Source organism: Eucalyptus grandis, chromosome 10 (assembly GCF_016545825.1).
Source record: "Eucalyptus grandis isolate ANBG69807.140 chromosome 10, ASM1654582v1, whole genome shotgun sequence".
NCBI classification, from domain to species: Eukaryota; Viridiplantae; Streptophyta; class Magnoliopsida; order Myrtales; family Myrtaceae; genus Eucalyptus; species Eucalyptus grandis.
In genome coordinates, this window is record NC_052621.1 from 34,240,986 (window position 1) to 34,255,024 (window position 14,039).

The 14,039-nt window shown below is 42.0% G+C and overlaps 3 protein-coding genes across 3 annotated transcripts; 1 reads left to right on the forward strand and 2 right to left on the reverse strand.

The window, feature by feature from the left end:
* The first annotated feature begins 1,641 nt into the window (after positions 1–1,641).
* Positions 1,642–3,574, forward strand: LOC120288669 (uncharacterized protein PHLOEM PROTEIN 2-LIKE A4-like). The gene is made up of 4 exons (XM_039302741.1): positions 1,642–1,967; positions 2,045–2,274; positions 2,625–2,743; positions 2,875–3,574. The coding sequence occupies exons 2-4, from the start codon at positions 2,068–2,070 to the stop codon at positions 3,248–3,250; spliced, it is 702 nt and encodes a 233-aa protein (XP_039158675.1). The 5' UTR covers positions 1,642–1,967; positions 2,045–2,067; the 3' UTR covers positions 3,251–3,574.
* Positions 3,575–4,526: 952 nt separating this feature from the next.
* LOC104424122 lies at positions 4,527–7,100 on the reverse strand. Its single transcript, XM_039303022.1, has 2 exons — positions 7,006–7,100; positions 4,527–6,736 (listed from the first exon to the last, which is right to left on the reverse strand). The coding sequence occupies exons 1-2, from the start codon at positions 7,016–7,018 to the stop codon at positions 4,527–4,529; spliced, it is 2,223 nt and encodes a 740-aa protein (XP_039158956.1). The 5' UTR covers positions 7,019–7,100.
* Positions 7,101–10,544: 3,444 nt separating this feature from the next.
* On the reverse strand, positions 10,545–13,300 carry LOC120286299 (putative inactive disease susceptibility protein LOV1). Its single transcript, XM_039303023.1, has 2 exons — positions 10,723–13,300; positions 10,545–10,624 (listed from the first exon to the last, which is right to left on the reverse strand). Exons 1-2 carry the CDS (start codon positions 13,298–13,300, stop codon positions 10,545–10,547), a joined length of 2,658 nt encoding a protein of 885 aa, XP_039158957.1.
* Positions 13,301–14,039: the final 739 nt, after the last annotated feature.

Here is a 14,039-nt window from a genome sequence, read left to right on the forward strand (position 1 = left end):
TTTATTGACTTGTGTGTCTAAAAATGAATAAAGAATTTAATCATGTTCTTAGCAAAATTGTTTTTGCCTTTTCTGGAAAGGAAGCAACCTTCTACAAGGAGAAAAAATAAATTAATTCTGGACTCTCATATTCCACTTTATGAATTTATTTTTTACCAAAAGGTCTTACTATTGTTAATTTGCAATTGAAAAAATAAGCAAGAAATTAAAAAAAAATGGCTTAGTCTAAGAATAAAAGAAAAAGAAAACAATCGGGGTAAGTATCAGCTAAAGGAAAGGCCACATATCAACTTCTTGGTGGCTCCCTCTCGATGCACGTAATTACTAAGATTATAGATTCAATTTGATCAATTACATTACAGCAACTTGAGGAGAATGGGATTCCCAAAATTATCCATAAAACGTGAAAATATTTTTGTCATTTTAATAGATTAATTTAGCTAGAAGGACAATGATGTAGTGGAATTGAGTCGGTGAAGATGAGACTGTCTACTCAATTTGCAGCCAAATCATGCAACCTTATATAAGTGCAACATTGAGCAGGGTCTTCGTGAGATACGGGAGTGAGGAGCATTTGTGTCGTTGACCTTGCGAATGCTAAAAATTCGATTCGTTCCATGTTGTGATTAGGAGACAGTTGTCACTATAATTCCTCTTCTCGGATTGCTGTGATTGTATTTGGCTTGGCAGATGTTCAGGATAAGAGTGTTCGATCAAAATGAGTTTTGAACGATGGATATATCCAGCTTTTGTATTTCATCGGAAGATTATATATGGTGGAATTTGATCTAAGGAAGAAATATAGAAGAACTTAAGCATTCAAAAAGCCACTAATGAATAGAGAGGATCACAACCTATACAAATTCAAGGAGTTTTTTTTTTTTTTAAGGTCGAAAGGTTCAAGGAATTCAAGCGAATACAAAAATTTGTGTTTTCCCCTCAGGTTAAGAGAATAAAAATTATCATTAAAATTTTTTGTTCACAAAGATCTAGTGAAACAGTGACGAAATTAAGGACATATTTGCTTATGCTGCTAACACAAGTTACATATAAAAATGAAATTTTATATGATTGCCAATTTAATCCAAAACTTTTTGAATTTTGACAATGTAATCTTAAACTTTTGCATGAAATTTTCAATATGCCCTTCATGTCAATTTTCTACTGAAAAAGCCGATGTGACGATCGAGTTATTACCAACCATCTTACGTGACACGATCCATAGTCCAACAAAACGACCTTTGTGGTTTTGAGTAATTTGATAAATTCTCCTTTTCCAAGCCATCTTTATTTTTCTCTTTTCTTCTTTCTTTTCCCTTTACTATTGATCTTCTTCTTAATTTAAGCCAACCGTTTATCAGCTTCTGAATCAAAAGTTCTCTTACATCAACTCAACATGGCATCAAAGCCTCCCAACGAGCTCTAGTATGTGGAATTTGACTAAAAAGATACAATGCTAGGAAATTCAACTCAAAAATTTAATCAAATAAATAGAAGGAGATCACGTCTTATAAAATCTAATAGTGACGGATATTTCAACACTCTTGTTTTCTTGCTCTAAAACGCCACCAATTCTGCCATGCACCATGTCCTTAATGCCAGCGTGATTTTCCCTTCTTTCCTTTTAAGTCACCACTCACGATCTCTCGGCTCCATACCTGAACTCTTCTTTTTTACTCACAACTCCCATGGCATTCACGTTCACACCCTAATTGTTTAGCTAGATAATTGAACGAACAAGAGCATCAGGCCCAATTGTGTCTTTTCACTTGCAAAAGTCTGAAAATTCTTTAAAAAGGGAACCTCGATAACTTAACAGCCTCACATGTGGAATAAAAAGCCAATATTATATGATTTATAGTTCTATGTTTTCCCAAGCAAAGCGTTCCAGGCTTCCCTAAACTAAGTTGTGACTTGTGATAACTCGAAGAGTTCAACGGTCCTACTCCAAACAAAGCACGGAATCGGTAAATGAGATTTTCCTCGTCTTTTTTTTTTGTCATTTTTACAATTGCAATAAACTTATTAATATGTACTGCGACAGGTACTCTGAATCCTAGAAAAAAAATGGGAGATGGAGCTGCAACAAAAGGTGATTCAACCTCAGCTGGTAAGGAAACTAATCGCCCAAGCAGAGAAAAGGAGGGAGGGCCTTCTCTCAACAGTTTGGCGCTCGTGAGAAAAGCAACCACACCACACAACATTTTGTCCATGGACATCAAGGATTGGCATCATGTGGTATACGAAGGAGTGCTCCTGAAAAACGACACACAGGCAAAGTCCTATTTCCCTTTCAACTCCATCTATCTATCTTTCAGCACTAACTGCAAGACGTATGCTTAGGTCAGTCTATTGATTGCATGGGGTCTGGAAGGACCTTTTACGCGATAAATCGAACCAACCTAGGAACTAAGCTTACTGCACACCATATTTTAAAAGGAAATAGTGGTTAGGTAGAATTTGCATGATGACATCGAAGGCTAGATTTTGTTCAATGATGCCATTTCGTTGCTTTAACTTGGAAAGGCTCATCTCACACATTTATGTAGTAATAATGACAAAACTCTTATGATCAGTAATAGTGATTATCTAGGAAGAAATTTTCACCTCAATGGATTTGACAGAAGTTTTGGGTCGATGCGAAGCACCACAAGAACTGCTTCATGGTGCTTCCCAAGGCGTGTGTAATTGCTGGGGGCGACGAAGAAAGTTGCTGGTATTGGATCACCATGGAATTAAAATGGTACCTCTTTTACAAATTTGATCCATTACAAGGAAATTAGTACACTACTCAATGTGACATTCGTGTGCTATATATCTGGTTGGCATGCGTCAGATCGCGATTTTGAAAATACTAAAATTCTCCAGGTTCAGTTTCCGCAGAGATGCCAACATACGTGTCCCCAAATCGAAGAAGTTATCCTGGCTCTTCATACAGGGAAGATTCAAGACAAGAGCGCTCTCACCCAATACTACGTATGAGGTCGCATTCGTGGTCAAACTCAACCGAACTGACTCTGAATGGTCTTCTAGGGTGGAGCTCAAGCTAAACCTGCCGGATGGGACCGAACAGACCAACACGGAGGATCTGGGCCGGCGGCAGGAGGAATGGATAAATCTCCGTGCCGGTGAGTTCGAGATGGGCCCAAAGACCGTGGGGACGATTTCTTTCGCCCTCCAGGGGACGAGGATCCATCCTCAAAAGACGGGCCTCATCCTCAAGGGCGTTCTTATTCATCCCAAGGATTAAACAAAGCATAACCAGTTCGATGCGGTGGAGGAAGAGTTCTCCTAGCTAGATCACATTATCCTTAATTACAAAAGAGATTTTTATATTCATTTAATGTGACATGAACACAATGAGAAAAATCATAACCTTATGTTCTTGTAGTAAGGAAATTCCTATTATGGGACTACAAATGATCTCCATCTATGTTGAAAATAATCTGAAGCATGAGACTTATCCTGATTTTATGTACACGTAATTACCATCTTGCAGTTTTTTATTTGAACTCATGGATTGGCTCGACACCTAAGCTGTAGCAGTGTTGATTGGGGCTCATCCCTTTGCGGACCCATGTAACGGTTTGAATCCATTTAATAAATAGACAAAATTAACCAAGGCGAAGGATAAAATGGGACATCGATTGACTTGTGCCGACTCATTATTATTTATTTATTGGCCATGTGCTAATTATCGTAATCAAGAATTTGCATTAACGGTATATATATTGATAAAAAGAGAGTGAAAAATTACATCAAAAAAGGTGATTTGTTGTATTCAGACGATAACAATTCACAATCCCTTCTTAACCATTATACCAGGATAATCTTTTAATTTTTCACAAAGCAATCAGAAAGATTGCGTGTGATATTCACTCCCAAAAACGAAGAAAATGGGAATTGTCGCTCCCCTGAGACATCCGATAAAAGTCTGGGTCGGGGCTTGGGAGACATGGGCTTGGGCTTGGGCTTGTTGGGCCCATCTATGACAGGAATAAGGAAGAAAGAAGGAATTTCCTTATTTTCTGGGATTGCGATTTTTCATTTAGAATTTTTTTGACAAAAGTGCCCCCGCTTCGATTATTGAAAAAATCAGTTGCTTAAATCAAATAAAGAAGACGATTTGCCTCCAGCCTGGGTAGAGCTAGAGACAAACAACTCAGTCCATCGGGCAGACGGGGTGGCGCATCTTGATGTCATTTATCAACACTTCTCATGCGAATTTAAGTTTAATCGTTGCACCACATACGAAATTTCCTCTCTTAACATCTCCTCTAATTTGCAATTCTCAATCACCACCATTCTCAAATGGTAAAATATCTAAATATTAAGTTACCCATTTATTTAATAACTTAAATTTTCGGAACAATTGTACAATAATAATTTATTGAATTGTCATGCTTTTTTATTTTTTAATTCTATTCCCACAAATCAACGGGGAACACTGAAAATAACAAATTTAATCTCAAACTTAGTATCTGAAACTCCAACAATCGATAACCTCCTCAATCCCCACTTATTATTCACCAGGGATTCACTATTATCTCTGATGTTGCCGGGGGGCCGTGCTTTTTCTTGAAGCTGTCAGTCAGCCCGTAATGAGACATGAGAAGCCAGACATGGGTTATGAGCTCGCCGCCCCCCCGCATGTGCTGAGCATGATCCCTCGCTTTGCACTTGTTAGCCCCGTACATCAGCATTTCCACCCACACCTCGCTGATCGCTGACCATCTCCATCCACGCGGGATACCCTGCAGCTCCATCGCCACCCGGCACCCCCTGCGAAGCATAGACCCGACTTGGTCCTCCTCCGACACGTCCCCAAAGGCTAAGTCCCCCATTTTCCTACCCAACGCTTCACGAGCCTCGGCGATGTCAGGCTTGCGCTCTCTCCTATTACGGCCACAAGCAGGTCTAATCTGAGCAAATTTAGGCAAGTCGAAACGCTTGCTGGGCTCTTTATAAATGTCTCGGAACCTGATACTTCCAAATCTGGCTGGCAGCATCGAAGGACACATATATTGGAGATACAGCATGTACCGAGACAAGTGCAAACCCATCAAGCACTTCTTTTTGACAGGGCTCTGGTTATTCCTTTCTAGCTCCTTAGTGCTGTCCGGCCATCCGTAATCGAGGTAATAGCAGAGCTCTGTCGCTATGTGCCAGACTAGGATGCTCTCGTCGAACTCCAGCCCCTCGATGATCGCTTTCAACTGATCATTCAGCAACCCGTGTGTGCTCAACGCATGGATTCCCCTGTCTCTCATTTGGAAGTCTTGGAGTTCTTTCTCGTCCATCTCTTGGACCCTCGCTTCCATCTCTTTGATCTTTGACATGATTAGTTTTTTGACATCGTCGCTCACGGGCACGCGGCGTGGGTAGAGAAATTTCACCGCCATCTCTTCGACGTCCGATAGCTTGAGGAAACTGCACCAGCGGAAGTAATTTTTTTGGAAGGACATCAGGTTATATTGGCCCATGGAATTGGACCACCTGCGCCTTTTCAACAGTGGTTGGATTCGAGTGATGAAATGAAAGACAGCCGATTGCTTTTTGTCAATGAGCCAACAGGCGATCTGGTCAGAGAAAAGAACGTGAGCCAGTGCGTATAACTCCATGAAAATGGCCGCTCCTAGCAACAGGAAGGTTAAGAATAGATCCGGCTTTGAGTATAGTCGCTTGTCAGTAAAAGAGAAGAGCACCAAGGCAACACAAATCGAGAATAATATGGTGAGTCTACAAATAAAACCCCATCTCGTATAGACCGCATTTGCCTTCGAGTAGAACATGTCGTGGATGAGGCCCAGCTCGATTTCAATGACCTTGAAATCCCCTGCACAATGCTTGCCTCTCAGTATCGATAGGCAACTGTCGCATTCCTCCTTACTGAACAAGTGATCCGCGAAAAGTCGCTGACTAGTGTCAACCAAGCGACTGGCCGATAGCAGTGTGCCCACAACGCTCTTGTATTCTTCGTCCTTTGAGTCCTTCCCAAAACTCAGTTTTTTAGAGGAAAATTCTGCGATCGCAAGATCGATCATAATAGCATCTTCATTATCTATGTCAATTACATGATGAGGCACGACGTCGTACCCTTCCTCCTGCTTCAACTCACATTCTGCCTTAATCTTGCCAGAATCCTTCCGGCTGGGTCGGGACTTGGCAAAGGAGTCCTTGAAGTATTCGTGGCTAGCGGTGCGGAGGACCCAAACCCTCTCACCATACTTATAGAAACCCGAGAGCAATATCAAAATGGCAAGGAATGAAAGGGTGGGATGAGTCCACGCCATTACCAGGACATAAACAGTCAAGCCTGCCTGGTTCACCAACATCAACGAGTGCCTAAGCCAGAGCTCGTTGTCCTCAATCGCGTAGGCACTGATAGTGTCGGGGCCTCCCAAGTGCAGCAACAGAAACGGCGCCCAAAAAGTGCTTAGCTCCGTGTGTGGGTTGCTCAACGATTTGCCGGCCTTGATTTCCCTGATCATGTTCGAGATCATGCCGATTGCATAAATTGCAACCGAATCGGCCAATAGGTAGGCCGACCAAGTGACCACCTTGATCCAAGTATAAGGGAAGTACTTGCGGCAGCTACCAAGACAAATGAGGACGATTTGGAGGGCAAGGCTCAAGAAGACCACGCCTCTCAGCTCCCACTCCTTCCACACGTCACTCGAAGAAGAGGGCACCTCCAACGGACTCCACGCCCTCATGAGGACCAAACTAGTAATGACTGCGAGACATGTCGTCGGTAACAGATAAGCGGGTGCTGAATGATTCAGAGATGAGAACTAAGAGCTAATGGAGAGAGAGAAAGTGATGACTCAAGCATGAAACAAACATGGCAAGCTTTCGCAACCTTAAGCAGTAACTACAGGGGTGATGTATCGATTGACAAGCAAAATGCGACTCATGGCTTAGCAATGCGAAGAAGGAAAGGTCTATTCAAAAGGATAACAACCACATTAAACGTCTTTTAGTTATCGTTGAATTGCAACGTACCAATCATTAGCATGGTGAGCGGTTGAATACGCTGCCCTCGATGGACGACGGATGGACTCTCTCTCTTCACTACAAACTCTGTGTCGTAACCAATCAAAACCCCTTCAAAAAGAAAAGAGAGAGAGAGAGAGAGAGAGAGAGAGCACGGGATGTGTAGTGCCGTAACCGAGCGTCTAAATAACAGTTAGTAATGTAAAAATCAATACTAATTTGGTCTGCAAAAGAAATTGGTAATACAAATAAAGTTGGTAACTTCCTATAAGAGTAGACAACTTCAACAAAAATTGGTAAGTTATAATAATAGTTGGTAATTCGGAATAGATCATGTAATGTAGGTAAATGGCTACAATAAAATACTAGTTGATGAACCTATTGCGCTTATGCTAATTTAGTCTTAAACTATTCAATTCAAGCAATTCAATCATAAACATTTTGACGATTTATCAATTTAGTCCATCTAGCCAATTTTGGCAAGAAATCGCTAACGTGAATACCAACTGTCTTGTGTAACACAATAGACACTAACGTTGATAATTTTTATAATTTTTAAAAAAAAATATGAATATTTCCTTTTTTTCTATTGTCTACTCTTTTTTCCTTCTTTTTCTTTCCCTTTTCTTTTTACTAGTGACCGTTTGCCAACCATCAACCATAGGCGATAGCTATCGAGGGCGACACCTAACAAGGCTACCCTAATGGCCGTGTTGGGGCAAGTGTTTATGAGGGCCCCGTCACCAAATCTGGTGAGGCTGCCCTTACTTGGACGAGGGTCTACCTCACCAACACTCACCCACATTAGCCACTGCCTATTGCCAGTGGTTGGCAAACCATCATTGGCAAAAGAAAAAGGGAAAGAAAATAAATGGAAAAAAGGAAAAAGAAAATGAAAAAGAAAAAGTCTGAAATAATTTAGAAAATTTCTAAAAATTATTCATGTCAGCGTCATTCATGCCATGTAGGATAGTCGAGATCTACATCAATAATTTTCGACTAAAATTGATCAGATGGATTACATTGACAATGGTCAAAAAAATTAAGACTAAATTATCTAAATTGAAAAGTTAAGAACTAAATTGGTATAAGTTTAATATTTAAGAATTTCTTGATCATTCTCCCAATTTGATTAAGAGTCAATAAATTCTATAAAAGTTAGCAAGTTATAAGAAAAGTTGGTTATCTAAAATCGATCAAATAATATATCTTGGTAAGCGATTCAAATTAAAATCAAAAACTAATTGTTAGCTTTATGCAGAAAAGTCGGTAACTTGCTCAAATAAATTGGATAACTTTGATATGTTGGTGCATTACGCTAATCAAAGTTGGTAATTTATTGCAACTATTGGTAATTTGTAGACAGGCAAATAGATATTGGTGATTTAACATGTGAATTGGTGACCTACTAATAATTTACTTAACTAATAATTTTCTAGAAACCCTTTTGTAAACCCAATAGCACTTGCGGTGAACCAATATTTCTAAAGATTTATTGTTGACGAGAATGTCTATCTTTCAAACAAAACAATAGAGTCGTCCTGGTTATAACTCAACAAGTTAACTCATTTTTTTTATGAAATGAATGAACAATTTGCCGCAATCACGTTGCAAAAAAATTAGTTACAAACAGAAAATAAATTAAGAGTTAAAAAAAATTATTTGGAAGTCTCTCTCTGTGTAAAATTCAGTTAAGGGTTTATAAGGAGTAGCGGGCAGTGTATGTAGCCGAATTTGCACCCGCAGGTTGGTGGAGATTAGTAAGTAAAGACTTTCGCATGATCAGCGCCATACGAATTCAAAGGCCAAGATGTACTCTCATCATTTTTCATCTTCTTGTTTGGTTTTTTCTCTTCTCCTCTCAAGCCGTGCAGCTGTTGCACCAATCGCCACAGCCTACCATTGTCGAGAAAAACCTGGAGAAAATGTTCAGCGATCGCAATGCGCCACGTCAATGGCTGACGCGGCGCGCATTTTTATATCCAAAAATAGATCGCCACGTGTCAGCAGAGACGGTATAAAAAATAAAAATCTTTTTTTTTCTCGTCATCCTCTTCCTCTATCACAGAGCACAATCCGTCCGGTCACCATCTCCGCCTGTTCCGGCGTCGCTTGGCCCCATCCAGATCTGGAACCGCGGAGCCATGGCCGTGACAGACCTGGCCAAGCCTCCAGATCTCGGCGACTCCCTCCTCCAATGAGCTTGCACAAGCAATCCGTCGTCGGGCTTCAGAAAAGCTGAGCGGCAAGCCTTCTCCAGGAGCAACTCCTCTAATTCTCGGTCGAGCCATCATGGCCGAGCCTTCAGAAAAATGCAACTAAGCCTGGCGAGGCCGTCCCTCGCCCAGATCTGGCGAGGGCCGGCCTCGCCTGTGAAGCCCTGGCCGCAACAGATCTGGCTCCAAGGTCTGTCGCGGCCATGGCTTCGAGGTGTGTCGCGGCCATGGCTCCGCGGTTCCAGATCTGGTCGTGGCCATGCCTCCAGATATGTCATGGCCGTGTTTCACGGAAGGGAACTCGCCGTAGGGAACTCAAAGGGAGGACGACGGAAGAGGATAACCAGGGAGAGAGACTCCATGACAGCTCAAGTTCCCCACGGCTTGTACGGTGGAGACGGCCGCACCGGATTCTCAAGGGGTTGGGCAGACGGTCGTTGGATGGAGGAGGAGGCGGTGGCTGGATAGAGTGGGCAGGTGGACCGGAACTGCAGAGAAGAGGAGCGTGGCGTGCCGAAAGTTTTTTAAAAAATTATTTTTTTATTTCACCTCAGCTGACACTTTTCGATCTGTTATTGGGTATGAATTAAAACGCGCGCCACGTCAGCACAATCACCGAATATTTTCTCACTGACCTCTATCGGACACCATATGCACGCACCAGCCACTACCATCGTGCGTCTCTCTCTCTCTCAAAACCGAAAATCGTAAAACGGAAAAAGGAAAATGAGAGAAAAAGACCACATCAATCCCATTTGTGAAATGGATACGAATTGGTCACGTTGTTTTTTTTTTTTTTAATTATCAAGAAAGTCATAAGCCTATTATATCATATAAATATTAATTCAGTGATAATTCTTTTATTTTGATCAATTTAATTATAAACATTTTGCTATTATAATTATTCTAATCAATTTTGGCCTGAAATCTCCAGCATTAACGTTCAATCAAACCGGTTGTCCTATATGGCACTTTCACCCTAACTTGAATTATTTTGATAAAATTTATTCCCCAAAATATTGGTCACGCTTCCCATAAAGATATATCTCCTTATCCTCTTCTTCTTCATTGTCATAGATAAGAAAGAATATGCAGAAAGGAGAGATTATAAAATTTCTATATATTTCAATAGATGTTGAAGAAGAGTACACAAGAATGAAGATATACACAATCAAAATGAGATATACGTGTAATCATAATTGTCTTTAACATAGGAAAACATTCTATAGAAAATTTTAAGAATTTCTAATATAATATCACTAATGATCATATTCGTCTTATTCACAATAATCAATATCATCATCATTATCTTCCTCGAGACAGGATTCAAAGTCATTCACTATAGTCATCTTCGTCTTTTTCCTCATTTGCCGTCTTCTTCATCCGATTGCTCCTCTGATTTTTTTTAGATCCTGTTCATGATCAAGAACACAAACTTATATTCATAAAGAACCACGACATTAACACTATAAAAACTTAGCTATGCTCTCTGAGGTAAAACCCGACGCACGCAGCTCATAGACGCACACCACGCCTTTGTTATTGGCATGCGTATCAAACTCAATGACTAATACCTTTGCTATAATTGGCACGTTCGGCTGCACATCTCTGACCCTTTGCTCGAGTTCATCCGGCACTCTAACCAATGTGATTACTTCCAAGGTATTGATCTGCTGCAGTCCATCGATCGTCTTCAACCTCTCACAATCCTTAATTTCCAAGTCTGCTAGGCACGGCATTGCATTTGCCTGTATAGTCCATGCGGTCAAAAAACGCAGCCTCCACAATTTCAATACACGGAGGCTCAGAAATGTTCCTTCTGAGATGCTTAGTGTCTTGCCTTCGTATGACAACGCAAATAATCGGAGAGTGGTCAAACATTTCAGCTTCCCCAGGACTCCCATCGGATCCTCTTTTAGTCTCGACTTGGACAAGGTTAGTACTTTTAGGTTCGGAGGAATGTCCGACTCCAACAAGCTTTCCTTGCGCAATTCTCCGAGCAAGTACAAGCTGGAAAGAGACTTGAGCCTGCTCATGTCACCCATTTCACCGGATGAAACATCCAATTCCAATTTGAGGGATTTAAGCATCTCCAGATTCAAAATATACTCGGTTGCTTCCGATACCAACTGGCCATCCCACTTCAGAGCCAGCTTCACTAGGCCTGTCAACTTGCCCAACACTTCCAACATGGGACTATCATCATGATTTATGACTAAGCCCCAAATGGTTTGGATGTTACAGTTTAATGATTTCTTGGAATCCAACAGACGACGAGCGGAGTCATCCAAGTCCACCTTGGTCATGTGGAGGTGTCGCAGATTCTCTGCCTCCAAGATTGATTCCGGTAGACTGGATATGTTAGTGTACTTCAGATCCAAAGTTTCCAGGCAAGGCAATTGTGCCACTGACTTCGGAAGCCTTTCAAGGAGAGTCCATCTCAGTCCCAAGTACTTTAGGTTCGGCAATATGTTGCCAAGCTCCTCCGGAAGCAAAGGCTTGTAGACACCCTCAAGATCAAGTACCCTCAACAAACTCGAGTCCCTCTTCGGCACTAGTGGTTTAAGTAACGCCACTATCTCTCCGGCCCGTGTTCCTAGCTTCATGGTGTTGAATGACACATAAGAACAAAGTTGTTGGATGCCGCATGGTGTGGAATTGTCCTTGGCGGACATCCTTTGATGTGGCTCGGTGGGGGTGAAGTGTGCTTCTTGTGCATGTATTTCTGATCGCTCTCGTCCTGCTCCTGGCACATTTATTTGCGCCTTCGCTTCTCCTCCTGCAGAAATATCCCTATGTATGGCGATACGCGGCGCATCGAACTTTCCTTCCTCATGAATAGAACAGTCGTAGATATTGAAGAATTTTTCATTCTTTGCCATCTGATAAAAGACATCGTACAACGATCCAGGCAAGCGGCATGATCGGGCACTCCCGTCCAATTTCTGTCGAGTTACATGGACCATGTTTCTAGACACTAGAATCTCGAAATATTCCTCTGCACTGCTCTCCAACGCTGAAGATACGAGATTTTCAGCTGACCAGAGTCTGAAGAGCCTCCTCATGGGAATCTCAGATTCCTTAGGGAACAGAGCCAAGTACAGAGCACATTTCTTCAACCCTTCTGGAAGGTCATTAACACTCAAATCCATAACATCCCGAACTGTGGGGTCATCGGGAAGCTGATTGAGAAGCTCGGTGCATCTTCTCAACGTGGTGGTGGATAGAAGTCCTCCAAGTAGAAGGATCTTTGCGGGAGAACCGCCCGATTTGCAAAGGATCCTCTCTTTGAAATGGGGGAGTTTTCCGTACAGATCGACCCCATCAAAAGCTCCGCTGCTTTCCTCCAATAACTTGTTGCTCTGTCCCTGGTCGAGAGGCCTCAACTCGAGATGCTCGGAATACCAGGAATCGATGGAAGAGGGTATTTTGGTGTTACGAGTCGTGATGATTACTCTGCTCCCGTTCCTCGAGTCTGCAAGCACCTTTATTATGAGCTTATCCATGAGATGGAGATCGCACAAGTCATCCAGCACTATCAGATAACGGCACTTCATCAGGACTCCTAGGAGCAAATCGGACAGCTTTTTCTTGTCCATATGATCCACGTCTTGCAATCTCGGGACCCTCAGCTGCTTGACCAAATCGACCATGAGATGAACCAGGTTAGGCTCCAGCCCAACCCGGACCCAAGCACAGCAGTCGAAATGATTCTTAACGTCTGCTCCGTTGCAGACGCTCCTCACTAGAGCTGTTTTGCCGATGGCTCCCTCACCGACCACCGAAATCACTCTCAGGTTGGCACATTCGCCTTTTTCATCAATCAACTGCGACACGAGTTTTTTCGCAAAATCTTCGCGACCCCAAATATGGGACTCATCCTTCATCTTCCTTGCTTGGGGCAGTTCGCTTGGTGATGAAGCTACAATGCTCCTCTTGGCATTGAGCCGTGAGGTTCCAACTTCTGGAGCCAACATCTTGCCCGTCTCGCCCTTTCCTGGTTGTCGGCTCCGAGAAGATCCCGAGCAGACCCAAGACAAAGTCTTTGCCAGAGGATTTCGGGGTCTCTGTCCCTCAGATGCCTCCATAAGGAAACAATCGAAGGAAGTCTGCGCAACACAAGCGGGCTCAAGAAAACGATCGCGCACCAGGGAATGGAGGCTCCCGGTGCTGGCCGTTCGGTTTCGAGGTGCTCAAGCCTCGAGAAGTGTGATTTAGCTATGAAACTGGAAATGGCCACTTCAGGGTGGAAATAAGGAAAAGGGAAAATTTTGGAGCGTCCGAGGTTGAATGATTTGGGGAAGAAGGCTGTTTGGATGGGGGAATTGGCAGCGAGCAAGCTTTTTTATAGGAGGAGGTGTGGATCCCCACCACCAGCTTCTAATTAAAGAATAAAGCATCTCTAACTCTCGCGAACACGACGACGTACACGAGCCGACCAAGCTGCCCACGTCTACTTTTCGATATCATCATGCTTTTACCGAAAGGCCCATCCTTACTGTTTTTTGGGACAGCATGAGCAAAATCCGGAACTTCAATTTGTCAAAGGATGTCCATAATAATAATAATAATAATAATAATTAAAAAAACCCACAAACATTTAAACGCATATCTGCCTTCGATTTTCAATGTCCAAATTTCTGAAATAATTTAAAATACCTAAAAAAAAATTATTTCTATGTATCTACTGACACACAGCATTTCCTATTTCTTTCTCATCATAAAGAGATTTTCTTTCTTCTTTTCCAAATAAGAAAAAACATCTTCGACATTATGTCTTATGTTTGCACACTATTTAAAAAAAAGGATTAATCATAAGCATGATTA

Bases quoted from the DNA above. Each gene is read 5' to 3' on its own strand.
- LOC120288669 (XM_039302741.1), top strand. From the start codon at position 2,068: ATGGGAGATGGAGCTGCAACAAAAGGTGATTCAACCTCAGCTGGTAAG. The intron at 2,275-2,624 runs GCAAAGTCCTAT...TGGATTTGACAG, and splicing joins TCCTGAAAAACGACACACAG to AAGTTTTGGGTCGATGCGAA. The intron at 2,744-2,874 runs GTACCTCTTTTA...CTCCAGGTTCAG, and splicing joins ATCACCATGGAATTAAAATG to TTTCCGCAGAGATGCCAACA.
- LOC120286299 (XM_039303023.1), bottom strand. From the start codon at position 13,300: ATGGAGGCATCTGAGGGACAGAGACCCCGAAATCCTCTGGCAAAGACT. The intron at 10,625-10,722 runs GTGCGTCGGGTT...GATCATGAACAG, and splicing joins GGTGTGCGTCTATGAGCTGC to GATCTAAAAAAAATCAGAGG.